This window comes from Erigeron canadensis, chromosome 5, assembly GCF_010389155.1.
Source record: "Erigeron canadensis isolate Cc75 chromosome 5, C_canadensis_v1, whole genome shotgun sequence".
Taxonomy (NCBI): Eukaryota; Viridiplantae; Streptophyta; class Magnoliopsida; order Asterales; family Asteraceae; genus Erigeron; species Erigeron canadensis.
Genome location: NC_057765.1, coordinates 7,517,533 through 7,545,391, shown reverse-complemented (window position 1 = coordinate 7,545,391; position 27,859 = coordinate 7,517,533). Strand labels below are relative to the sequence as shown.

Below are 27,859 nucleotides of genomic sequence, written 5' to 3'. Positions count from 1 at the left end.
AATGTAGTTTTATTTATAATGAAATATGTTATATTTAGTTTAAATTTATTGTGTTTTTAATGAGATAAAAGTGAGGTTCAAATGGTAGGTGAATGGTTAAGGGAGAAAATAAAAAGTGAAAGAGATGAGTAGGTGACAGTGAGGTGGCAAGAAAAAATGTAGATAAAAAAATGAATAGTTACAAATGATCTAAAAGGTTGCTGTAACAAATACATATACATTATGGGATAGTCACATAAAAGGACAAAATTTCACTGTTAAGGACAAAACTTCACTGTTTATTTCCATTTGTGTTAATAAAGGGTAATAATATAAATGTATTGGATCAGATTTGGATAATATCTGATTCGTTGCCAGACCTATTTGTACGTTGTCTAGAAAGCAGTAATTAATACATCCCCTAAACCAACAAATGTTGTGAAGAACACACGTGGCTGCATAAACGAAAAACTCATTCTCAACGAAAAACTGAGCCTTTCAAAAATGTGGCTTCATAAATTAACCAAAGTCAGCCATCAAATACATTGTTTTGTAATTGAAATGCATCAGTTCTAAGCATATGTCTACATAGGCTAAACTTATAGTCACAAATTAAGGTATCATTCTTGATAATTATAAATGGTCAAAACACGAACACAATGTAAGATGACACTTTCGAATTGAAGCTGAATAAGATAATGGAACAAATTTAACGTGAGAAATGAATGTCCATGGAAAAATCAGTTGATCATCTTCAGTAATAGATACATAGCTTAATTACTCAAGATAATTGCACACACTTACACACTTGCAGCTGGTGAAACACTTAATTTCTAAGTACAAATCAGCTCTTACAAACATTAATAGAATTAACCAACATTTATAATATCATCACATTTCACTTAAACATATATAATTTATACCTACCATAGATTCTCCGGCAGTTCTTCAGCGATCAAACCGTTGAGACTTGGAATCTTAATTAACCGACTATCATACATTCAAGCTAGTAATTAGCAAGGGTTTGAAAATCCTTGAGCCATATATATATCATAAAACAATCATACTCTTCAATATGCAATTCCCCCTAATCCGAAGATTATAAGAAGTGTGTAGTGGGAGTAAATTATTAGTGCTAACACCAGGAAATTCTGACTACGTATATCCAGCCCATGGTTGTTGATTGTAATTTCCTAACATACCCAAAAATTTTCTTGATAAATTCAAGGCTCAATCGTCTTCCACCTTCACTGGGGATAGATCTGGGTGTTATCGGTTCCAGGATTGTTCTTCAATGTCATGTCTCCACCAACCATTGGAGAGGGTTGTGTTCCAGTGACACTTCCATTTTGATAGTTAAATAGATTATTAGTATTGTTTGGTACTTCAAATCCAGGCAAGAAAGATAGTCTCCAATTCTCACCTCCTCCAATTGATAGAATATTGTTAAAATTGTTGGCACTTGAGCTACTATTTCCTATTTGAGGTTGAAAATCGGAAATAGCACTTGAGCTAAGGTTACCCCCAACACCTCCATATTGGTTAAGAGAACTCATGAAAGGCAAGTGAAGTGAAGGTGGATGTGAGAGTTGTGAACTTGTCATATTTTCTGAGTTACTACTTGGAAGACTTGCACCTGGTGATTTAGGCCCCGAACGGTTTGGAGATTTTGAGCTTCTACTTTTGCTACTTCTTTTGTATCTTCTACAGCCTCCTCCAACCGGAACATTTCTTAGAGCACCTCCTCTAGTCCAGTATCGTCTACACGTCTTGCAAAAGTGTCGAGGCTGTGTGAGGCTATAGTTGTTGAAGAAGCAGAATTTCGTGTTGGTTGAATCGCAACGTGGACAATTTAGACCTGGCTCTGGCAAGGGTAGGTTGGCTAACCTAGCTCGATCTACCATTGATCCAGGTCTAATTGATCCTTCTCCACCCCCACCGCCTCCACCTCCACCTCCACCTCCATCGCCAGGCTGTGAAGGAGGCGGCGGGGGTGAAAAACTAGGGTTTTTACAGATACCACCACCGACACCTCCTGATTGTTGAATCTGAAAAAACAACTCAAAACATGAAATAAAATTATATTATAAAAAAGACAAAGAAAGGAGATACACTACTCAATGCCGCCGCTGCCACCACCTGCCACCCCCACAACCATTCGTCGCCACGACATTTTCACCGCATTGTGCGGGTATCTCTCTAGTTGATTATTATATGAAAATGTACTTATTTTAATAATCAAATCGTATAAGGTTTTTTTAACAAATTTTTCCACACCAAAAAGTGTGAAGTTTTAGAGTCCATAATTTTAGGTGTAGACTTTCATATTTAATTTGTCACGCCACTTTTGTCCACACTAAAAAGTAAATATGAAAGTCCACACTTAAAATTGTGGATTTTTAACAATTCATATTTTTAGTGTGAATAAATTTTTACACACTTTTAGTTCCATATAATTTTACACATATAATAGTGTGCCAAACTTTTATAATTTGTTGAAGTTAACTAGAAGTATGGATAATTGCAATATTTTTTGTCGTGTTTGTTATATCTACCAAGCATAATATTAGATTACCAGTGTAGACGATGTGCTCCAGTCAGATACTGAACCTGAACATTCAATTGTGTCAAATAGTGAGCTTGTCGTAGACGCCACTGATATATCCTGTGGATTGTAAAGTTTTGGAATGAATGGAAGGAGCTATAATCTTACACAAAGAAAGGTTAAACTGTTTCCTTTTCTCAACTAAATCTATATACTCACATAATCAATTACCATTGGTATTGCTTTATTAAGTTCAGATGTGGACTCCATAGTTTTATCAACAAGAGATGATTTCGATAACTCTGCAATCTTATAAATTCCCTCCTGTATTGTTTTTATATAAAAAACGAGAGAGAAGTTATCAAAGCATTATTATCACACATGCTAAAATCACCAACATAAAAAGACGTTAAAAATGATGAATCGACATTAGAGATTAAATTATTTTTTTTTCTTTTTTCTATCAAACATGAACAGTGATGTATCAATGAAAACTGCAAAGTGATTAGATATGGAGATATTAAATAAAAAATGTAGAATAATTCTACCTAGCCTTTCCTGGTATTCAGATAATCGATCCATGTAAAGGAAGGAATATTACAAAGAAGGCGTACCATTTCAGGACCATACATGATGCATCTAATGGTCTTCAATTCTGTATATGATTGGTACGGGTGCCCTGGTTTACCAGTCATTCTCCATCCTCCTACCTCTGTTACAATTGTAAACTTTCTCCTTATCAAAGCTTAAATGCAATGAAAACGCCCAACATTAGCTTAGCAGTAAGTACATACCTATATAGTTGATATTGTTATCAACCAAAATCCTGAACCAATCAGGAGTGAGTTTTCCGGCTTCCATTAACTCAAAGAAATCACGGCGACAAAGATAGTAAGCCCCTGTGCTAAGTTGAAATTCAGAAAAATCATCTCCAAGAATTGCTACACATTCTTGGTTTACTTGCAAAGATTCATTTGCTCCTTCATCAGTGTACACAAGGTTTGCACCACACCAATGTATATCCAGAAGACCCTTGATCACAATGATTGACACAATAACTGTCTCTTCAATATTTAACGCTTTTCCAATTGGCCAATAGCTTGACCACATACCAACTTCATCAGGTTTGCCAAAGACTCTGGGGTTGTACATCAAGTTAACACCACTGGAAGTACTAATTTTAGCAAACCATACCCAATCTTCACCGTGTGCTGTATACTGAAAAGTTATGATTAATCCTTCAAGCCTCCTGTGCTCGGGGCACGCAGGCACGTCAAAAGACAATAATGTCGATTGAGATGTATACATGTAATCAGTATCAGTCATCATGTTTAGATTCTTTATTTTTGGTAGAGATGTGCTCATTATATTAAATTCGTATAACATCTGTGCCACAGAAGAACAGGATTCCAGTCAGTCATGTGGGAATTTATGCACGGGTTAAAATATATTTTATATAGGGAAGTGAATATGGGGTTGTCCCTAACGGTTCGTTTACTGGGCAGACGGGTCTGAATTCACGTGCTGTGGGTTTTGGATATGGGCCAGATTTGGCTTAAAACTTGCGGCTGGAATTCTATAATGCATATGTTTATTTAGTTGTTTTATTAACTTGATTTTAGTTAGTTTGAATTGGTCAATATGTTGATCAGGTAATTAGGACGTAAGTGCAAAGAGATCATGGGGATATTGAGTTAGTTTTTTTTTTTACTGTATAAATAGGATCTGTATTTTTCTTTGTTGTGTACCCTTTTTCATATTAAAAGGAACATTCTGAGTCGAACTCTCTCATCCTTATATTACTCCATACAGTGTGTGAGTGTCACGCCTACCAAACCAGCAATCCGTCATCTAAGCTTCAATTGGACATTCTTCGCATATTGAATTTTTATTCAATAAATATCATGGGGCTTAAAGTATTTATTTACTGTTTAATAAATATTAAAATATTAGTATGTGAGAGGTTCTTCATTTAAGCTTAGATGAGTGATAACCTCATATATATATATATATATATATAGGGGTGGGTTATTTGTAGTACATGTACTTTTTATAGTACATGTGTAACATATGTAACTTAACTTACACACTTCTTCTTCCTTCTTCCTTCCATCTCCGACCACCACCATGATCATCTCCGACCACCACCATGATACTCCGGTGACGGCGACCATCTCCGGCGAAACTTGTGTAAGTACAACTTACGCATGTGTAAGTTAACTTTCCAGCGAGAATCAGGTTCGTTTTCGGGTGTTTACGGTACGGGCCAGAGGCCCTTATCCGTTCTAAACTTAACCGTCAAGGGACGCATATGGGAATCGTATGGATTTGATGGGCGGCGATCCAAGAAATGGTGGCGGTGTGCTACAGTACGGGCTCCGCCCTTGCTGCCGGCGCCGGCCGTCGCTGGGTGGTCGGAGATGACGGTGGCTGATGGTGGTTGTCTTGCGAAGGAAAAAACCTAGAAATTTTAAACGCTAAAATGCTAAAAAAAAGTTGTACTTACACATGTGTAAGTTAGTTACACATGTGTAAGTTTCGCCGGAGATGGTCGCCATCACCGGAGGATCATGGTGGTGGTGGTCGGAGATGGAAGGAAGAAGAAAGAAGTGTGTAAGTTAAGTTACACATCTAGTTACACATGTACTATAAAAAGTACATGTACTACAAATAACTTTCCTCTCTCTCTCTCTCTCTCTATATATATATATATATAGGGGCAGGTTATCTAGAGTCCAAAAAGGGTCCATATAACTTACACATGTATAAGTTAACTTACACATGTGTAAGACCGTCCATCTTCTCCGGTGACTTTTCCGGCGAGAATCAGGTTCGATAAGTCGTGGTGGTGGTGACTTACACATTGTAAGTTAACTTACACGTGTGTAAGTCGTGGTGGCGGTGGTCGCCGTCGCCGGAAAATCATGGTAGTGGTCGGAGATGATGGTGGTGGTGGTAGGAGGTGGTTGGAATTTCAGGAGATGGAAGAAAATCAATGGACCCTTTTTGGACTCTAAATAAGGTGCACTCTAAATAACATTTCCCTATATATATATATATAGGGGAGGTTATGGTAGGAAAGTGTCTTAACGTGTGGAGAATGCGGGGTTGTTACATTTTTCATTTTTTACCCATCCTGCTTCTTCCCTACCACCCTCGGCCTCCCCCCACCCCACCACTGCTGCCGTCATCATCTTATACTGTGATACCGTACGGACGTAGTCCGTTCATGGAGCTTCACCCTTATAGAGCGTAGCCTTCAAAGTGTTGGGGGCTGAACTGATTTGGATATGGTTTTGATTTGATGTGCGGCGCTCCAGATATGGTGGATTGGTGGTAGTTGGATAAGGTACGGGTTGCGTCATGGCTCCTTCATGGATGGTGGATAGGTGGGGATGAAGTTAAGATGTGTGTCAATGGTAACTAAGATGTATTACTTATATGCATCTTAGAATGCATGTACACATACATCTTAGTTACACTCTGACATAAAGTGTCGTATCTCTTCGCACTTTAAGATAGTTCGGACAGTAAGCTAAAACTGTATATATATATATTAAAAGGCGAACCTGGACACATGGACTCCTGCCTTTGGTAAGCTTGACATCTCCAACCAAGCACACCTGAAGATCTTGATATTCCTTGAGCCAGGACATGTACTTCAAATCAGATTCTTCAAGCTTGTTTACCGGCATCAATTTGAAAAGGCCTTCAACTTCACACAAATTGACACAACCTTCATAGCCAAATTCTTGCAATGTGAATCGATGCGACTCAAAAGTAACTATATTCAATGAATTACAGTAATAAATGTACAATTCTGCAAGTGTACTCGGTAGACATCGCAGCTCTTTAAGATCATTGCAACCACTGACGTCAAGGACCCGAAGACGTTTAAGATAATTGTAACTAGGCAGGAATGTAAACAGACCATTGACTAGATTCAAGTATATCAAATGCGGTTGGTCGTTGAAAGTAAGAAGTAGATAATCCGTGTCACTAAGATTGCATGAAGAAGAAAATAACCGCTCTAATGACTGTGGCAAAAGAAAAGAAGGTTGCTGAGTACTTTTTATGGCATGAAGAGATGATCCTTCTTGACTTACCAATAAACTTGTTTGCCCTCTTGTGCACAGCTTTTCACACCCTGTTATATTCAATATGGCAAGACAAGTAAGACCTCCAAGGGCAGTTACGTGAGTCAGACTTGTACAATCCCAGAGAATTAAAATCTCTAGATTACGGAGTCGATAGATATTGTGGATTTCCCGTAGATACTTTGAGCTTCTAAGATTCAAAATCTTGAGTGAATGAAGATGCTGTTTCCAAAGTAATATGAATTATTGCAAAATATACATCCATGAAAAATCAAGGGACAAGTACACAAAAAAAGAGGATATTGAGTTCCTACCATGGGCGGCTCAAATTCTTCCAAGCAGCTATAGCTCATATCTATAGCCACCAAGTTTTTCATGCACAAGTCAGAGGGTATGGCTCTTAAACTGTATCCAGCCCAGCAGAGCCATCTTAACTGTTTTGAAAAATTCATGTAGGGTCCAGTGAGATTCACACAGTTTAGCTGGAGCAATTTTAATTTGTCCATCTTCTCAAATGACTCTGTGGTTAGGTCTGATGACTGCAATATTAACATTAAAGAATATGATGCTAGGCCAGTTATCGTGTAAATATCACTTATATGTTGATCAAACAAATGTGTAAAACTTGTATGTCTGTCATTAACGCTTGGAAAAGCTTCATAAATCTTGAGCATTACCTCATACTCATACGACTCTTTTCCTTGATTTAGCAGCTTTATGTCAAGAGCCAGACCTTCGACTTTTTTTGAACCCTAAATAGAAAGATGATAAACACGTATAAAAGTACAGATCAAACTAAGAAGTAAGAAGATATGAATAAGTTGCAGTTAATATCTTAGCATAGCTGCAATAATATCTGATCATACCTTTCCTTCCAGCAATATATCGTAAGACTCCTTATCTCTCCAAACTCTGCTACGCTTCGCAGGGTTTTTGGGTGATTCTTTATAGACAATTGTTTTTGCCATTTCTTGAAACATTCGGTGCATCATCAGTTTTTTGTCTTGTGAAACGGAAAGGAGGCATCTTTTAAAGAGGGTTTCTATTCCAGACAAAGCCGAGTAATCAGGCTCTAATATCTTCGCTACATAATCCATGTCTTTGCCAACAAAGAAACAAGCAATATGCAAAAACAACTCTCGGTCACAGTCAAGTGGCAATGACTCGTAGCTCCCTATGAGTACACAATGAATTCTAGCATGAAGCTCTGTTTCAAACGAATTTAATCTACTTTCCCAGAGTTGCTTGTTATTCTGAGATAGGGAGGAACCCAATACTTCAAGAGCAAGTGGATTTCCTTCACAATACTGTAGTGCTTTCTCTACAAGATGGTCATAACCTTCAATTAGAGCTTTGGATCCAAAAGCATGAAGACTTAACAGCTCTAATGAATCATTCATATCAAGGGATTTCATTTCGAGGTCTTGACACCTCCAAGAAGTAGACTGATCAAACCATTGTGGATTTCTTTCCCTTGTTGTTATTATAATCTTACATTGTGTTTCAGTTCCAGCTCCAAGTAAGAGAAACAAGTGGCCTGGTTCAACAATGTTATCAAGAACAATGATTGCCTTCTCTGTTTTTAGGGCATTTTCAATCTTACACGTACCTTGCCAAATACTAGGGATTTTTCTCTTCTTGCCCTGTAAGATATCTCTAAGAAGTTTCTGTTGTAGCTCATGCAATTGTTCTGTTGATTTATTACCAACATCTTCCAAGATGCTGATGCTTCGAAAGTTTTCCCACTTAGAGTAGACAATGTGCCTGGCCAAAGTCGTCTTACCAATTCCTCCCATGCCCCAAACCACTAGAATTTGAGCACGGGATCTTTCTAACCAATCCTCAATCTCCTTTTGCCAATTGTCCATCCCCACTAGATTGGCTTTACGGTATACTTTTTTGAGATCAAGCCTTTTCTCAATGATGCCAACAATTTTTTCCAAAAATTTTGTTTCAGACCTGCATCAAAATACACAGCAAGCTCAGAGCTTTGAAAATACAATAGTGCACTCTCTTAGGACTATATACTCTTTTGGGTAAAGAGTTACCCCGATGATTTAAATGAATTGGTGTTTACCAAAGTTCGTTCTTAAGACATATATAGTATACAGCTTATCACAAGACAAGAACATCTTAACAAGGCTGGAAGCTAGATGCGGTATAAAAGGCCTAAATACTTTAGTCTAATTAGTTAGAAAGACAAATTTTTAGCTAAATGGGTGGGAACGGGGAAGTCTTGGGGTTTTTTCCTTCTAAATACTTGTAATGACTCATGGTCAACATCTCGTTTTCTATGGTACGTACATACCAACTGAATGTTCAAAAAGAAAACGAAATGAGAATTTTGTGTCCATATCTATCAATAGTAAAAGTAGTAATATTAACTAGCGTAATACCCGGCCAACAGCCGGGTATAACAACCGATATAAGCTTAAATGCGGGACATTTATTTAACACTTCAACTCTCATTATCAGACAAATTAAACACATCATTAAACAATACATAATATATCGTAATATACAAAACTTTCGTGGCAAAATAAAAAAAATTGCAAACTTTCACGGCCGATAAAAATAAAAAACTAAAAACTTTAATAGTAAAATAAAAAAAACTAAAATTCTAACACCATGTTCTCAAATATAAAACCTTAAGGGTAAAAGTTTAAAAAATTTAGTTGTCAAAGTGTGAAACACTAAAACGTTACCAGTTACCACCCTAAATATAATGATATAAATCAAAATAAAAAATAAAAACTTCAAAAAGGCAGACTAACATCTGCACAACACGTTAGCTAAAAAAATAAAGAATACTAAAATTAAGCAAGTAGGCAAGCTGTTGAGCCAGTTGCCATAACTTGCTTTACTATTCACGCCAATTTAGTTTAAATAGTATAGAATGTTTAAAAAAAACGAGTTATTATTAATTTTGGTGATATTTTCTAAATAAAAGGGATTGATATATTAGTTAAATTGGTCATTAAAAAGTTTACTTCTCAAATTCCTTAACTTATACATATTAGATTTTGGTCCCGTCTATACTTTATACAAACCAATGGTAGACGCACAAGAAGCAAAGGGCCGTAAAGCTTCCTAGTAGTGCTAAGTAAAGGGTTAAATTCATTATAAAAAAAAATAACCTTTTTACCTAAAATTCTTATTAAGGAACCTATTTAGGTTTTATTATTATAAGGATTTTATTTTCAAAATGTTTTCAATAATAGGAAATATTATTAGTTTTCATCATTAGCCATTCGTTAAATTCCATGTAAGCATGCCACGTAATTAAAAGGTCCAAATTCCCCAAACCCCATTCCCTCTCCTTATTCCCCCAAAAAGTAAGAACCCCAAGGGCGCGTTTAGTGAGGGAAAACACCCCTTGTTTTCCAAAAAAACATGAGAAACAGAAATTGCAATCAAATACTAGTTTTCCAAAAATATTTTCCAAGAAAACAGAAAACATTGTTTTTCACTTTTCTATGGAAATTTAGAAACACTATCTTAGTGTTTTCCACTTTTCATTTTCCATTTTCAAAATTTTGAAAACCTCAAAATATATTAACTCTCTGCTCACCTGTACCTTCCCCTTGTCACCCCCTTGGTTTTAAAATCGCGCTTTAAGTGCGATTAAGGTTAGCGTTCCTAAGCGCTAGCTTAAACGCTTTATTGTACATTAAGCAAGCATGCGATTGTTGCGATTTTTAGTGCTTTTTCAATAAGCGCTAGGCACTAAAAAGCGTAGGATTTTTGTAAAAAAGCGTTCTCATTTTTGTATGTAAGTCTTTAGAGAATATGGAGTGTGAAATAGTCCCAGAAGTTAGGTCCATTTAGTAATTAATTGGGTATAGTACTCTAAAGATTAGGGCGGCATTGATAAAGGTGGGAATAATAAGGGTGGGAAAGATAAGGTCATTAAACCTAATGGGGGTTTTAACCTAATTGAAGGTACGAACAACCATTATCTCTTTATTCATCTCCATGCTGCTGTAAAAAGTGAAGATAAAAGTGATTAAGGCTCTTAGTTTAACCTTAGAACCTCTAAGCAACCTACTTTTGAATACCTATTTGGCTATCTTCTGTGGGGGGCTATAATTGGAGATACCATTGTTTCTGGTACAGAAGTTCCTATAGCTGCTAGGTTGTTTTGCTACTTAACGGTGTCGTTGCTACATTAAAGAGTTTTTGATATATATATATATATATAATGGCATTGATGGTATTTTTGTTAGGAATAAAACTGCACACGCACACAATAGGAACCAGAAAAATAACAAGAATGAAGGACACGAGAAATTTAACGTGGTATCTCACACTAAACTGTGTGAACTAATCCACGGGCTGCAACTAGAATGTTTTATTAAAGCTTTCTGCCTCTCACTCTCGTGATGAGGAATTACAAGTACATAACAATATATTTATAATAGATAGATTAGGTTAATGACTTAATTCCCAAGTTACCAAGTAACCAGGCCTAAGTTAATTAAAGGGCCTACTGTGACTTAAGTTGTAAGGCCTGCTGCCTTGACAGCCTTCTAAACTGGGCTTGCCTATCAAGTCTCCATAAACCCAACAATCTCCCACTTGGAGGCTTGATAATCTTCAAACTGCCTTCCGCTGTGAATACTTGTACTTGTACGTCTAGTAACTCCATCATTTCATCTTAGTTGCAGCAACCTTCTTATCAGCTAACCTGAAGGTCTGTTGAAACTCCAGTGAGCTTCAACTCAACAGTCACGGCTATCTCTGCCCCTGACTCGTTCTCTGTCTCTACCGGCTCCTACTGAAACGAACTGCCAGACCCTAAGAAATTCTGAGAACAAACACTCTCCTTTATAAGCAAGAAATCATCTGGAGAGACTTTATCAGTCGAAATACTGGTTTTTACAACCCACTGTCGTCGGGAAGATGTAACTGAAGCTTTGACTAGCTTACTGCCAATGCTCCCACTGTCACGATGTCCCTTGACTGGTCTAACCTTCCGAACTCGTTCATCCTGAATCTTCACATTGGCTCTAGGTTTCTCTCTTGCAAAGCAAACCCTCTTCTGCCCACGAGATTCTGTGAACCGGACTTCTTTTTTCTTCAGAATTGATCTATTCTGATGTCAAGCTAACAAAGTATAATGAACCTCTCTTGTGTCCACGAGCTATCACGAGATTACCTTTAACAACTTCCCACTTCCCATTCCTGAACTTTACCTCGTGCCCCGAGTCATCCAACTGCCCAACTGAAATTAAACTCTTCTTCAAGCTTGGAATAACCCTCACGTCTTTTAAAGTCCAAGTAGTATCGGCTGAAGTTATCAAATCAACATCTCCTGTGCCCGTAACATCAAGAATATCATCATTTACCGGCTTAACCTTTCCGAAGTCCCCTACTTTAAAATTCTTCAACGTTACACTGTCGTGGGTAGCATGAAACGAAGCACCAGAATCCATTACCCAGGAATCCATACTATCTATACTACAGATTAAAGCTAATCTGCTTCATCATCTGAAGCAAAAGTAGTATTCGCCTCTTTCTTTTCATTCGGACATTGATTCCTAAAATGACCGACCTCCTTACAGTTCCAACAGGTCACATCATTACGAGCCTTAGACTGACTCCTTATCTGTTTTCGCTTCTACTACCTCTGTTATTACTCCTTCCTCTACCTACATTCAACAAGTCACTCGATTCAACAGAATTCTTTCGTCTCACGGCTTCGCCTAGAATTAAATCTCGAATCCCTTCAAAAGTGAGCTTTTTGGATCCTGCTGAACTTGTAACGGCTGTAACAGTTCCGGACCAACTGTCAGGTAATGAAGATAACAGTAGCAAAGCCTGGACCTCATCATCGAATTTTATCTCCACTGACTCAAGTCTAGACAAAATCGAGTTCATATTATTGATGTGCACTGTTACTGAACTTCCTTCCTTCATCCTTGTATTCACCAAATCTCGAATCAAGAAAACTTAATTTGCTGCCGAAGGCTTCTCGTACATATTAGACAACGCATCCATGATTTCCTTCGCTGTCTTTTCTTTTAGAATGTTGAACGCAACATCCTTAGATAATGTCAGCCGAAAAACTGCCTTGGCTTTCTTATCCAAAGTATCCCATTCGTCTTGTTTTATACTCTCTGGTCTTTCACCCGACAACACAACATCCAAATCTTTTTGAACTAGCAAATCCTCTACTTGCATCTTCCACCAACCGAAATTTTTCCCGTTAAACTTTTCAATTGTAATCTTTCCGTCTTCTGCCATTATATTGACTTAACAAAAAACTGATCACGAAAAGAGAGCATCTAATAAGAGAAAACAGTATATCTGCCGCTGATTAACAATGAAGACCCAAATCGACTGCTGATTGACACTGTATACCCAAAAACCGACTGCTGATTAATGCAATATACCCAAAATCGAAGCTTACTGACCTGGAATTCCCCAAAATCAGCTGCTAATTCACAAACTGAAAACCCTAATCTGCCAAATTGAGCCCTAGTCTGCCCAATTAAACCCTAATCCACCCAATTGAACCCTAATCTGCCCAAAATCAGACCTGATTTTACCAAATCAGACCTAATTCTGTCTAATTCTCCCAAATCAGACCTAATTATGGTTGTTCTGGCTGACTGTGGTGGATGCAGTGGTTGGTTTTGGCCGAAACCCTAATCTGGGTGACGGCTTGGCTGGAACCCTAATCTGGGTAACGGCTGGGTAGGTGACGGTTGTGTGATCGATGTGAAACCTGCTCGGATACCACTTGTAAGGAATAAACTGCACCCACACAATTAAGAACCAGAAAAGAACAAGAATGAAGGACACGAGAGATTTAACGTGGTATCTCACACTAAACTGTGTGAACTAATCCACGGGCTGCAACTAGAATGTTTTATTAAAGCTTTCTGCCTCTCACTCTCGTGATGAGGAATTACAAGTACCTAAAAATATATTTATAATAGATAGATTAGGGTTAATGACTTAATTCCCAAGTTACCAAGTAACCAGGCCTAAGTTAATTAAAGGGCCTGCTGTGACTTAAGTTGTAAGGCCTGCTGCCTTAACAGCCTTCTAAACTGGGCTTGCCTATCAAGTCTCCATAAACCCAACAATTTTATACATATAATGTTGTTTTAGTATTATTTATGTGTTACAAATACTATATATATAATTTATAATATTTTAATAAAAGTGTGCGCTTCGAGTACGAAAATCTGCCGCTTTTCCGATAAGCGCTTTACGTTTTGGAAATGGACCTTATCGCTTTTTAAAACCAAGGTCACCCCTCGCCCCGTCACCCCCCCGCCTACGGGAAACAGAGGGTTAGGTTAGGAAGGGAGAAAGAATATTTACCAAGACTACTTAAAGAGCACAGATTCGGCTTGGGAGTTCTTACCCAACCTCTCACTTAACCAAGTGTATTTATACATGTTCTTTTATATGGAAAATGAATATATCATTTTCTAGTTTTAAACGTATTTTCAAAATTTTCATTTGTTTTCTAGAGATGAAAATCTGCTTTTCCATTTTCTAGAAAATGAGAAATGGAAAACTATAAAACATTTTTCACAACTAAACATGCCTAAATTTTTACTCCATTCATATTGATGGAGTGTTTCTCTAATCAACAATCAATACATTCAGTTAAAAAATTACTATAAGTATATGGTAACATACAATATTGAAACATCAGTTGAATATATAATATTAAACATACCTAATTACAAATACTAATCAATTGGATTTATTAAATATATAGAACAATTATAAGCAATAAAGTATTGAGTAAGAGATTAAATTGGAGTTACGTGGCAACGTCGGTTGAATTGATAAGGAATTTTTCAATCTGTATGTATCCATCTGTAAGAGTTTTACTTGATTGTCGTTTTTCTTGGTTTGGCAGCGTTGGCTATGACCATCTTGTATTTGTGAGTGCGTGAGTGGCACACAGTCCATGTGAACGGATTGAAAAATAGAGTTCGTAGTTTTGGGAGCGAAAAAGGGGTTTGATGAAATGATAGAAATGATGGCACCTTGGAGTACGGTTCGGTTTGGGTCGATTTTTGACTAAAACCAAAAGTCAATCAATTATAATTTAGATTTTGAAATTTAAAACTATTGGGTTTTGGTTTGGGTCTTTTTCGGTTAGGTTTTTAGGTAGTAATATATATTTAAATAATGATTATTAAGATTATGATGATATAAGCGAGAGTTGATTTGATGAAATCGAGTGATGTGATTGGTCAATAAATCATTAATTCAACTAGTTTTTAGTATATATTAAGATTAAGATTAAATTTTAATGAAAATTGGTATTAAAAGTTAATAAACGCAAAATAATATAAAATATATATATATATTTGGTTAGGTTTTTTGCTTTGGATTTTCATATAAAACCGAAACCGAATCGGTTTTTAGAGAATCAAAACCGAAAACCATTGACTTTTCCGGTTTTCGGTTTTTTCGATTCGGATTTTTCGGTTTTCATGGTTTTTGCTCACCCCTAACACCTGCAAAGTTTCCCACTAAAAAAGACAAAATGATGCTACAGAAAGATTACAATAAGTTCAACAGTTTATTATTATTAGAAGATGTCATCCTTCTCAAAAACACAATGGACCTTTACTATTTAGCACAAGGGCACGAAGAATCCCAGGAATGATGGCTATAATTAGAAGTACAAAGGCATGAAACAATATCCACAAACCACAATGAGTACCTCAAAACCAACCAAGCCATTTCATCAACAACTAAAAGAAAAAGGTGTTCCAGGCGAAATCATAAAAGCAGTCAAGAAAAACATCATAACCGACCAAACCTTCTTAACCTGGAAAAAGTTACTCACCATCGCCATAAAAATACATGGCAGACCCCTAAATGGCCTTTATTTCCACCTAGACCACCCATATTTTAGTACTCTACGTATCAAACGACCAAATGCCAGAGGAAACTATAAGCTTCTTATGTACCTTACCAAAGCTTTCTGCATGGCTTTCGCCTTTAACTCCCAAAAGCTCTTAACCTACCTAGTTCAATGCGAATAGGTGAACTCTCTAAGAGTGAACTCAATACTTCCGTCTTCTCCGGTGGTTTCTTCCAATAAATGAATGGATTTATGTATTACGAAGAGGCCCCAAGAAGCATTGTTTAGTTACTCTTTATGAACCCAACTTTCATAAGAACATGTAGATGCAACCTAGATGAGTTCACCCAAGGTTGGATGGATATGAGTCGGACATACTCGTTTTATAAACAGAATCATCACAAATCCTAGATAAAAACTCACACGACGTTGACTGTAGCAAACAAGTGGTTGCGGAAAAGCACCCAGACATTCTAAATGGGACCAAAGACATACACATCGTCCACAAGTGCATGAATGGGATCAAGCTTATCTTGATATCTCAATAAGCTCCCCCACTTCACCAAAGTTCATTATTCACGGTCCCAACCACAACCAACGATGGAGATTAAAGCTCAACAATGGCGATGGGTCGTCCGAATCCTTAGTTGTCATAAAGAAATTTAATATGTTGTATCGTACTATCGTTTGTTTAATATTGTCTTAATAGTATGATAAGTGCACTTAAAGTGCGCTTAAAAATAAATAAGGTCTTAATCACTCTTAAAGTGGTCAATGTATCTAAATTTTTCATCCAGATTTTTATATCTAGATATTTTCATATGTATTATTGTAGTATGATGTCATGGAGGATATAATGGAGCCTTTTCTTTGCCTATAAAAAGAAGCCTCCACTCTCATTTGTAAATCATCCACGAAAAGAAATAAAAACTAGTTTCTCACTCTAGATATCTTTTTTTTTAGTTCCTTTGAGTTTCATTGATTTCCTAAGAGCTTCTTTATAAGGATGTTTGGTATGATTGAATGGAAATGGAAGAAAGAAAATAGGAAAGACTTCCCTTATTTGTTTGCAACAAAGAAAGAGAATGAGAAAGGGGAATCAATTCCATTTTCTCCATTCTCTACAAATTTTAAATACTAATTCTCTTTCTCACTATTTTCATTCTCTATTACATTTCCATTCTCTATGATTCCCTCCTACCAAACACCCCATAAGTTCTTAAGTTCTTTAGAGACCTTAAGAGAGACCCTAAACCCAAGGGAAGTGATAATTTTACAACAAACTTTAACTATCTACAACAATTTCTGCATGATACAGTTGTACACTGCATAATAAAGTTGTACACTGCATAATAAATTTTGTATGATCGTTGTAGATGGCTAAAAATTCCTGATAGTAGAATATAAGAGGAACATATAGAGATACATACCCCCTAGAAACTTCACCAGCCATATTGCCAACCTTCCTAAGGGCTGCCTTCCACCTTTCAACGTTATCTTCTGTCCACTGTGTATTGCATTGCACATTTATTTCAAAACTTTCCTCTTGATTCCTAACATGTGAGGGATCAGCATGATAAAAAATGGGTAAAACAAAATGTCTTCGCGTAGTCGCTTGTTCTAGGATCAAACATAGCTCGTCAAGACACCATCTAGAAGTCGCATACTTGTTGGATAGTACAACTATTGACGCTCTTGATTCTCTAATTCCTCTCTTGATTTCTGGCTTTAGATCTTCCCCTCTGTCAATGTCATCATTATCCCTGAAAGGGACTAGTCCTGCGTTTAGTAACGCCGTATAGAGATGATCTGTAAAACCATGACGAGTCTCTCCTCGGAAACTTAGAAACACGTCATATCTGCAAACATTATTATTAGAAATCGGATTAAAGATCTTCGTCATATCTACAAACCGGTATTGAAAGAAGTGGAAGCCATTCAAGTGTTACTTGTTCTGCATGGATAAAAGATCAGAGGGTACTAAAAAGTGGTTTTTGCTTGGATAAAAGACTAAAGGCTATGATCGGTCTTCACCAACTAAATTATTAGTAGTTTAAATTTTAAAAGTCTTCTTCGTCAACTAAATTATTAGAGTTGATATGGGACCAAGTTGAGTTTCTTGCTGTGAGGATTTTTGTTTTATATCCTTGGCTAGTGTACATAGAATTTTTAAGTACTATTGCAAATATACTAAGTGATTTACCATTTGAACTAATTACTGGTTTATTTTCAGTTTATGTTTGTTACCTTGTTAGTATTTTCATTTATTTTGTATTTAAATGTACTGGCATATACCATGTACCTTTGTTATTACTTATTAGTACATGATCGACATGCAATGAATGATAGGGAACGAAATTCTTAGTTCTGGTAGAATGCAAACCAGTCATGACGGTAACTAGTCAAGCCCTGGTTATTGTCTCGTGAGACAGGAAAGAATGAAATTTTAGAAGCAGTTATTTCTTATTAATTTCTAGAGAATGGTTGAACAACCAGACACTTGAAAAACATGATTTGGGTCTATTTACATCACTAAAAAGGAACTCTATTCTGTCTAATCCCCCTTTACACACATATATATACGCTGTCAAACTAGCTATATAAGAAGATATTGCAAATATACAACCCGGATTTTGTGCACAGTTCAACACGAGACGTCAACTTTCTGACAACCTCACTTGAAATACTGTTTGGTTCTTCAAGACTAAAAATACGGAAACTATACAGATTGTGATTGCTGATCAGCTGCAAGTTATGAACCAACCTCCTCAATTTCTGCGGAATTAACGATACAAATAAAATTGTCAGTATTTTTTTTGTTTATAACTCGGAACCATGAAATGAAATCTCGAGTATCCTGCTGAAACTCAAAAAGGCAACATATTTCTAACTGCATATCTTTATAGACTATCAACTTGCATTTTCTAGTTCAGGGGTATTCTGGTACAGAATTTCAAAAACTAAAATTCCCAGAAACCGTTGTTCTAATAGCTCTAATCAAATAGGTGAGACAAATTGAAGCACCTGTTTGAAGTGCTAATATATTCATTAATGAGAGGAGTGATGGAATTAAAAGCGAAACACTGAACTTAGACAGTCGAAGCGTATACAGAACAAGTGATATACTACCTCGTCCCATCTCATAAAATTTGCAAAATTTTCTTTTTTGGAAATATTCTAAGTAAGCAAACCCATATTTCTGACAGGGAAGGGAGAGCTAGTAGTGTAATGACATATACATGTTGATGATATTAGTCTTGGTCAATGAGGGTACTTAAACCACATGAGTCAAGTTAAATGCTGTAATTTTCTGAAGAAGGTATTTGCAGATATAGGGACATGGAGTCTTTGGTAGTGCACTTGAATTGTAATTAAGTCATGATAAGTTTTCAAGGGATCGTAATCCTAGTTGGATGTGGTTGTGTTGCTTGACGAACTCTGATTATTTACAGAAACACATACTCATATATAATGATCCAAATAAGTAACTAAGCATACACATACCTTCACTGTACAGGTGTTCAAAGCGAGCAACAATATGTTTCCCATAAGTATATTTTTTCAACGAATTGAGATGACCTTTTATACGACCAAGCAATACTTCCCGTTGTTGGGCGCTACACGTTTGAAGAACCTTTTGGACCACATAATTTGCAAATTGGTCCTTCACCATTAACTATACACATTATAAATAGGTATAGGTTAGAACTAGAGATAAAATTTTCAACCCATTTATTTATCAACTAGTTGGTCAGGCTTTGAATGTGTGAAAAATTAATGGCTTTAAAGGAATGGGGTTTGATGAGTTGAGGGGGTCAATGGGATCAGGCTTAGCCCAAAATATATTCTTAATACATTGAACTTATCCACAAAACTAGATTACTACTGAAATGATACAACTTGGGATAAAGAGTGTTTTCAGTCAGCGCAACACATCCAAAAAGGCAAAAGTTATCCATTATGGCCATTACTTTTCTAAAAATTAATGAGGGCATTAAGATTTAATTCCACTCACCAATAAGTTATCGTTGCCGTCAGCATCTCCAATAATCTCTTGTATCAAGATTTCTTTTGCATCTGACTCACTGTATTCCAAACATTTCTCTATAACATTTGATGCAAATTTGTGTTGGCTTAGTTGCACTATATGGCCTGCCAACTTGTGTATGGTTTGGCTTCTTTCTTCAGGTTTCCCACCCTCCAACACATACTGTAAGTACCACAACCAAACACACTAATGTAAATGAAAACTATCACTTAAACGAAAGGTCGAACACTGTTAAAATTTAACAAACCTGAGTTACATAATTTCCATACTGATCTTGTGCAAGATCATAAACCGATTCCAAAATCTCGTCCACTATAAACTGGCTGTGTAGTTCATCCGTAGCGTGCTCTAGCACTCTCTATTAGTAATAAAGATAAAAATAAATAAGGCAATGTCAATGAGAAAAATAAAATAAAATGAAACCCTGTTTTAGCTAGTACCTGTATGACACGACAACCATAAGGATGTTTTGACAAGGCTGCAACTTGACCGCGAAAGGACAATATCACGAATTTGATGTTCTCGGTTGGAATGCTCTCTATACACTTCTGTATAACATGATTTCCATTCTGATCACGAACACAATTTAAAACATGTCCATCCAGTTCACTAGTAAGCTTGATTTTTTGTTCTAGATCAATGGAGTCAAGGGCCTACAGACGAATTCAACTAAGCAGGATTAACAATACAAGTCTTAAAAAATTCTTTCATTACGGAAATTCAAACATAACTGAATCGGCAGGTAGAAGTGGCAATATATGCAGGTTGCATGACGTGTTAAAATAGGATCCGGTCAGAATGGTAAGCTTTTAGCACTGAAGCGAGTCTGTTCAGCCCGATGCACAAAAATTTGGGTTTTTCTTACCAGATATTACGAAAAAATACTGTGATAAACTTATCATTGGAATAAAGTATATTATTACAGTAACAATTTAGCGAGTGCTCTTTTCTGCAGTGATTGTAGAAAAAAAAATTATGTGTTAAGTATCACTATATACTTGGAGGGCTTTCCGCATGTTTGACCCATTCAACCCATTTTAATTTGGCCAAGTCCAATATTTTTACTTGTTAGACATGTTAAGAGAGAAAAATTAAACTCAAATCGACCCATGCCCATAGCTGCAGAGAAATTCACCTCTAGATGCAGTCATCCCAGTAGGATAGAAAATTTTTCAAAGATAGACAGCCTCAAGAACAATACCGATATACCTTTTGGATTACACGGCAACCGTACATCTGCAGACTTAAAGACAATATCTGACCTTCAAGCTGGTTTCCAAGCTGCCTTCTCTGCTCGGCATTTCCGTACTCAAAAAACTAGATAAACCAAATACAATAATTAAGCCACATCTTCCCTTTTTTGAATATCAAAAGTCAAAGCATCATTATTTTCAGAGGTCTTGTAAAAAGGCTGTCAGGGGAGTTCTTATACTAACATTTGATGCAACATTACAATAAGAAACTCATACTGATAGGGAGTCTGGGTGTTGATAAGCAGATGTGACTATCGAGAGTTGAAGAATTAGCTGATTTAAGCTAGAAATATTGATAGGTATATGTGTATCTTAATAACCAGTTTTCTTGATATAACTTCTCACCTTCTTCAAAACCGACTATTTTGATCCCTAAAATAAAAAAGCTACACTCACTGATTTGGGTCCACACGGTTTTCTATGTTTATTGTTATTGAAGTGTATTTTTAGACATTTGGACTCGTGGACATATACTCTAATCTGTGGGCCAAGCTAACCACTGAAATTTTCATAGTAGGATTAGTATGCATTCCATGTAATACAAGATTCAAGAAATAAAGTATACAACGCTACAAGCTGTATCATCGCACCTTCTGGATGACATAATTTCCGAAAACATCAGTAATTAGTCTGGAAGCATGAGGAAGGACTTCTTTAAATACAGATTCCTTCTCCTCCTTGCTACAAATTTCCAACTTCTGTTGAATAAAGCGACTTCCATGTTGATCAACACTGCACATGTTTTTTTTTTCTTTTTTGGGTTAAAGGTGTCAAATAGAAATTACTAGGAAAAACGCACCGAATGGGTTAAATTGGTTGAAATAAACCCAAAGTGCACCTTAATAGGTTACAGGCTATCAGCCTCATATTAACATCTTGATATACAACACCAGATTATCCTTGTAATAATTTGGCGTGTTATAGCATAAAGGAAACTCCAGAAAATTTGTGGACTGAACCGAACTAAAAATTTTCTGTTTCCACCTCAACACATATTTAAGCATTAACCAACCAATTCAGACACCCCACCCCTTACCCAGATTCTCCTACTGCTAGTGTGATGTTATAATGTACAAAGAACTTGCCTGAATTCAATGATGTGTCCATAAATGTCTGGCAGCTCTAACCTGCGACCTTTACCCGATTTCAACTCTTCAAGAAATGAATACGTTTTTGGATCACTAATACCATGATTTCCACTATAACCTTTCCATCCACCATACACACCTTCATTTATCATAGCAGGGTAGCTACCCCCACCTATTGGAGACCCTGGCATTAGCGGGCTAGCAAAAGGTGACGTTGGAAATTGCAAGAAATCCATATTTCTCGGGATCCTGAAATAGTGTGGACTTGTGGCATCCACCCTTCTTGATTTCATATTAATATGCCCCACACCTCCTAAAGATTGCAATTTCGGCTCTTCCCCAAGAAAGGGTAACCCAGGATGCCCATAGACATTGTTAAAATGTTGAAAGTCGACTCCGGGATTTTGACCTTGACCGCTAAAACTTGGAGAGGCATTGCTAAAAGGTGTAGGGAAAGGACTGTTAGGAGGATATTCAGTTGCAAATGGTGTTATAGGTGACGGGCTGTAAGCATAGAAATTGTGAAAATGTTGTGGCAAATAATTGGTTGGCATCATATTGGGGAAAAAGTGGGACGCAGGAGTCATATATGTTGGTCCTGTAGCATAATGCGGTGGGGTGAAACCAGAAGACTGCAATAGCGGTTGTACCTCTGAAGATAAGTTGGTGGGATTTGGAAAAAACTGATTCATGCCGACATAGGTTTGAGGCAGTGAAACAATTAGAGGGCGGCCAGCATGAACAGGGTATGGGTTTCTTTGATTTCTTTCATTTTCTAATTTTGAAAAGTTGGATATGTTAAGGGTAACTAACTGATTTCTTATACCAGAAACGTCGGCATCCATAACACCACTGATAGAAACATTGTTTTCTGAATAACTATTTACATTTTGGTTCGCAGGTGGGCTAGCTACCAGATTGCTCCCTTTACCATCAATGGATGATGAGCTTGAAATGGTAGTGGTTGTGGGGTTATAGTCATCATGGTCATCCACATCCTCATTCCGTTCATGTCCAAATGGGCCAGATTGATTATATACAAGTGTCGGAGCTTGAGGAAGATCTTCCTGTTTGGAAATATAAGATTTGTATCTATAATGTATGTGTGTAATTTATACAAGTAGCCTCTAGTATGTTAATACAAGAAAACTTTGATCCATTTTGAGTATTCATGGGGTGGAGTTTTAGTCCAACTGGTCATCCATGAAATATGAAAAAAACTTGCTAATAATGTAACAGGTCAAACAGATTGAATTAGTCAAACTAGACGAACAGTACTCGAGTTATATTTTCTAACGCATAAACTTTGTAGTATAATTCTTCTAATCGTACTTTTAAACTTATCTGTGGCCAGAAGACTGCAAATGCGGTGGGGTCAACCCAGCCCTACCTGTGGCCAACCATTTGCACCTCTACTTAAGGAGCATTTCGATGTGCTTTTAAACTTATCATCACCATGAGATATCATAATGATCAGATTTGCATGTTTGGCAAAAGGTGATTATAAGACTAATGATTTCAGATATTTTTTGAACTGCCCAAGTAATCATGGATTAATATAATAAAATATTCATATTTTGATTCTCCAAGACTTCCAAACACCCCCTTAAACTTTAACAAACATGGAAACCCCTGACACACACACACACAAAAAAAAAAAAAAAAAACCTTTTTCAGAATCTTCACAAAAAAATAACAGACCTGTTTCGGCGATCTATCATCATCGGATTCTTCCTTATGAGTAGAAAGATTACTGTGATCCAACCGCAAAGAGCTGCTAAAAGAATCATCAAAAGATGCCAATCTCCTATTATTTCCGGCACCTCTTACACTTCGGAAAAGATTCCGATTTTCGCCAGATATTAGTGGTGGAGGGAGCCTTGGATTCATATTAACATGGGCCCAGTAGTACTCAAAATAAGATGGATTGGCCCGAAGTTGCTCTTCAGACTCAGAAATACCCGCAGCATTATCAGGGCTTGCTAAACTAGCATAAGTAGTATAGTTTTGCCTAAACATGAGGTTTTCAATGGCTGCAAATGAGCCTTCAATGCTTGGAGGTGCACTTCCACTTCTATTGGGAGGTAAACTACTCTTTTTTCCCTGAAATCTTTGCCCCTTTAACAATCCTGAATCCTCAATTCCCATATTATTAGATCCCCAATTTCCGCTTGCTTTAATTATTCGAATCGGGCTTTCAGTCGCCATTTTGACCCCAAGAATATCTTAGCAACTTGGTGTTATAACATCCAAAGGTTCTTCATTTTAGCTGAAAATAGAACTCATGAATTATAAGCCAAGTTTTGTAAAAGAAATATTTTATGCAGCAGATTATCTATTCGGAGAATCAAACGTAGCCATTGGATCAAATTGATCGACATCATCTGTTTAGGCGGTGGTTTCCTATAAATAGTTGAGGACATCATCAACCCAAACCTTAACAAATTATAGAAAAATGACAGGGGATTAGAGAGAATTTATGGAAAATTCCATTTTTATTAATTGGAAATCAAGCCATAGTTGACTTACATACAAAGCAAAACTAACTATAAACTATTTGTATAATTAGTCTTCTTAACTATTATTCACAAATATACATATCTACAATCCTTAATAGGAAAGTGTAACTGAGGCGGCCTCTTAATGGACATATAGACGCATTCAGACAATATTATGCAGACAACCCCTACAAGTAGCCTTATTTCAATCTTATGAAGTTACTCCTTTTCAATTTATTTGTTCACTTGAGCACTTATCATTAACCTGAGTCACACAACAAAAGTGTCGTACCCCTTTACACCATGTGGCTTGATAAGAAGCAAGACTTACCCTTTTAAGACAGTAAGACACATCACAAGTAAATCTTTTGTGACAATGCTTACGACATTATGTATATATTTCAATAAGGACAAAAAGAAGTTCATTTTTTCTATGCTAATGTTTTGTGCTATATGTTTTCAACTATACAATTATTGTCTTCATAAAATTGATCGATAGAATTGAATTATAATGTTTGAGATGTTTTTACTTTATTTGTATACAGGACTACACGAGACTTGCTTAAGTAGTCAGATACAGAGTACAATCACTAGACATAATTTGGTTAGCGACTTACCGTGTGTCTACATTGCCGTTTAAAACTGTACATTCGGGTGTCACCAGTCAAAAACGAATGACTTAGAGCATAACTAGGCGAAGCTTTTTGAACATCAAGTCATAATGTAGATATTTTTTTTTCTTATTCTCTAGACAATTTCGTAAGTCAAATGTAGCAACTTTCATAAGATAGAGAGAGGACACAAATAAGAAGCAACAACAAATTTCATGATTATATATCATAAGCTGTAAATAACACATCAGATACATAACCCAATGGTAATATGGAATAGATTTACAAATTGCATACAAAATGAGCCTCACCAAACAGGTCAAAATAGGTAGTTTGGTATGGGTCAAAAAATGAGACAGGTTGATATTGGACACTAGTTATTCGAGATTAATAACTGTTTAAAAATTGTGTCAACTACAATTACATGATACTTCTCCTCTAATTAAGTAAATAAAATGATTTAGGAGTTTAAACACATCGAAAACGCGCAAGTCAGTAGAGTTTCGACCATTTGTCCCTTTCCCTTTTTAACTAACTGTAATTTTTAAAACCAACATGAACTGGGCCATTCATAAGTAAATGGTTTGAAACTGTGACGACTATCACAAACATTCAGAACCATGTTACAATCAGCTCTCATCAATTGCAATTCACTAACAAACAAAAAAAAACCCACCACACACATGAAACTTTGTTAAGATCATAAAAAATACGAGTACTATTTTTTCCTTAGTTGACTTTAATTATCCCACAAAGAAACAAGTACCAAATTTAACTTCACTAATGATTTATCAACTTGTTTCATTTCAATTCATTTTACTTTCTTAGAATGTTAAATAACAAAAAAAAAAAAAAATTTGAGCTAATAATAATAAAGTCAACTCATATACAAAAGTGTAAAACCATGCTTTCTTTTTAAGTTAACCAAAACACTTACAGTCCTACCTTAACAAGAAAACCAAAAGATACAAACTTTATCAATCAAAACAAGTTTCTAACACTTACCAACTTCAAATTTTTTCAAATTAGCATAAACCCATATGAAATACATGCAATATATTTAACCAAGAAAAAAGGGATAAAGAATAAAAATGCAATATAAGCTTAAAGATATTACCTTTTTTGGTGAAGTTTGAAAGAAACAGTAAAAGAAATAATATGCTCACCTGGGTTATGTGTAAAACAGCTGAATTCACAAAAGGGTACTGAAAATAGAGCTTCAACTTATGACAACTATAATTGTAAGCTTAAAGATATTATCCTTCTTTTTTTTTTTTTTGTTGAATGTTGAAAGAAACCAATTGTCACCTGGGTTATGTGTAAAACAGCTGAATCAACAAAAGTGTACTTGAAACCCTAAATTCTGTTAAGTAGGTGTTTGAATATGATGGTGATGATGATGAAGAGTGATCAAAGAGAGAGACAGAGAGAGAGAAGAAAAGAGAGTTGAAAATCAAGTAGGGTAGGCCGATAGGACTTGATGATTGATATATAAAAACCATATGAAAACCAAAACTGAAATGATAAAATCGAAAAAACCAAAAATTGATTTTAGTTTTTAATGAAAAACCGAATTTAACAAAAAATATATATTTTTTACTTTATTTTATATTTATATCATTTTATTATTAATTTTTGCTAAATTTGTTAATATATTTGAAACTTAGGTGTATATAATAATATCATTTATATGTTTTAAGTGAAAATATACAACAAAATTGATTTGCGTTAATAGTTGTATAATTATACAACGCGTAAAACATATAAATAGTTATATATAAAATTTGTTTAAAGTTTGTACAATTTACTTTTATTGATTTGTTGTCATTGTTGTAGTGTTATTGCTACTAATATTGTTTTGAAATCTTGTTGAAATTAATTATGGTGTAATTATAGGGTATAAACTTATAAACTTTAATCTCAATTTGACGTAAACCACAAGTGGTTAAAAACCGACTAAAACCGAAACCCAATGGTTTTAATTTTCAAAAACCGAATTATAACGGTTCGGTTTCGGTTTTAGTCAAAAACCGAACCGTACTCACCCTTAGTTATAGTTATACGAGAAGAGATTTTCCGAAGTTATTCCTAATACCAGGTAATTTTGACTAATCAAAAGTAAAAATAAAATTCAAAGATGATATTTATATCTTGACTTTTGATATTTGCTCGTATTTAAAAGTCAAGATTTTCTAGACTTGAATCAAATTAAGAAAATAACTTGACTGAAGACCTTCTTTACTTATAAAAACCAATAATTGGTTGATAGAGCCACATGTCTAAGGTTTGTTTGACGTCTTTTCTTATCCTGTAAACAGTCTTTATATCTTCATAATAAACGTAATATTATTTATATCATAGCTTTTTCATACACCTTCAAAATATTGAGGCCCAAAACTTATAAAAAAAAAAGGCATTGAATGTTTAATGTTTACTTCTTGTTGAATGGATAAATAATGTCCGTATGCATTAAGTAAAAAATAGATAATTGACGGTTATTTTTGTTTATTAAATAAAAAAACATGAAATTTAACTGAATGATTAAGTTATTACGTGTTAATTTTATTTAGTTAAAAAGAAATAGGGCTTACTTAATTAATCTTATAATAACTATAAATATAGTACCATATTTGGAGTTGTTTATAGTAATATATAGAAAACAGAAAAGAAAATGATGGATTACAATATGCAAACTATGCTTCATACTGTATAATTCTGCGTGTAAGTTATATGACATAAAAGGGTTAGAAAAAGACAATCAAGAAACTTGACAAAAAGAATTGTAGTTTCAAAATGGGAATTCATATAATCCAGTAGATATTATACCTTGCATTCAGCATGCACATTCACTCAACCTCTTCTTGCAATTTCATATTTTAGTTTATATATAGTAAA

At 35.7% G+C, this 27,859-nt stretch overlaps 2 protein-coding genes across 2 annotated transcripts; both read right to left on the bottom strand.

Annotated features, from left to right (window-relative positions):
• Nucleotides 1-678: 678 nt before the first annotated feature.
• On the bottom strand, nt 679-17,580 carry LOC122599237 (TMV resistance protein N-like). Its single transcript, XM_043771715.1, has 10 exons — nt 16,897-17,580; nt 7,488-8,580; nt 7,299-7,373; nt 6,936-7,160; nt 6,094-6,843; nt 3,319-3,910; nt 3,139-3,236; nt 2,756-2,848; nt 2,555-2,680; nt 679-2,027 (listed from the first exon to the last, which is right to left on the bottom strand). Exons 1-10 carry the CDS (start codon nt 17,367-17,369, stop codon nt 1,227-1,229), a joined length of 4,326 nt encoding a protein of 1,441 aa, XP_043627650.1. The 5' UTR covers nt 17,370-17,580; the 3' UTR covers nt 679-1,226.
• Nucleotides 17,581-17,905: 325 nt separating this feature from the next.
• On the bottom strand, nt 17,906-26,376 carry LOC122599238 (pumilio homolog 5-like). The gene is made up of 10 exons (XM_043771716.1): nt 26,131-26,376; nt 23,557-24,124; nt 21,853-22,922; nt 21,358-21,499; nt 20,724-20,831; nt 19,955-20,167; nt 19,762-19,872; nt 19,482-19,676; nt 18,971-19,142; nt 17,906-18,241 (listed from the first exon to the last, which is right to left on the bottom strand). The coding sequence occupies exons 2-10, from the start codon at nt 24,061-24,063 to the stop codon at nt 18,219-18,221; spliced, it is 2,541 nt and encodes an 846-aa protein (XP_043627651.1). The 5' UTR covers nt 24,064-24,124; nt 26,131-26,376; the 3' UTR covers nt 17,906-18,218.
• Nucleotides 26,377-27,859: the final 1,483 nt, after the last annotated feature.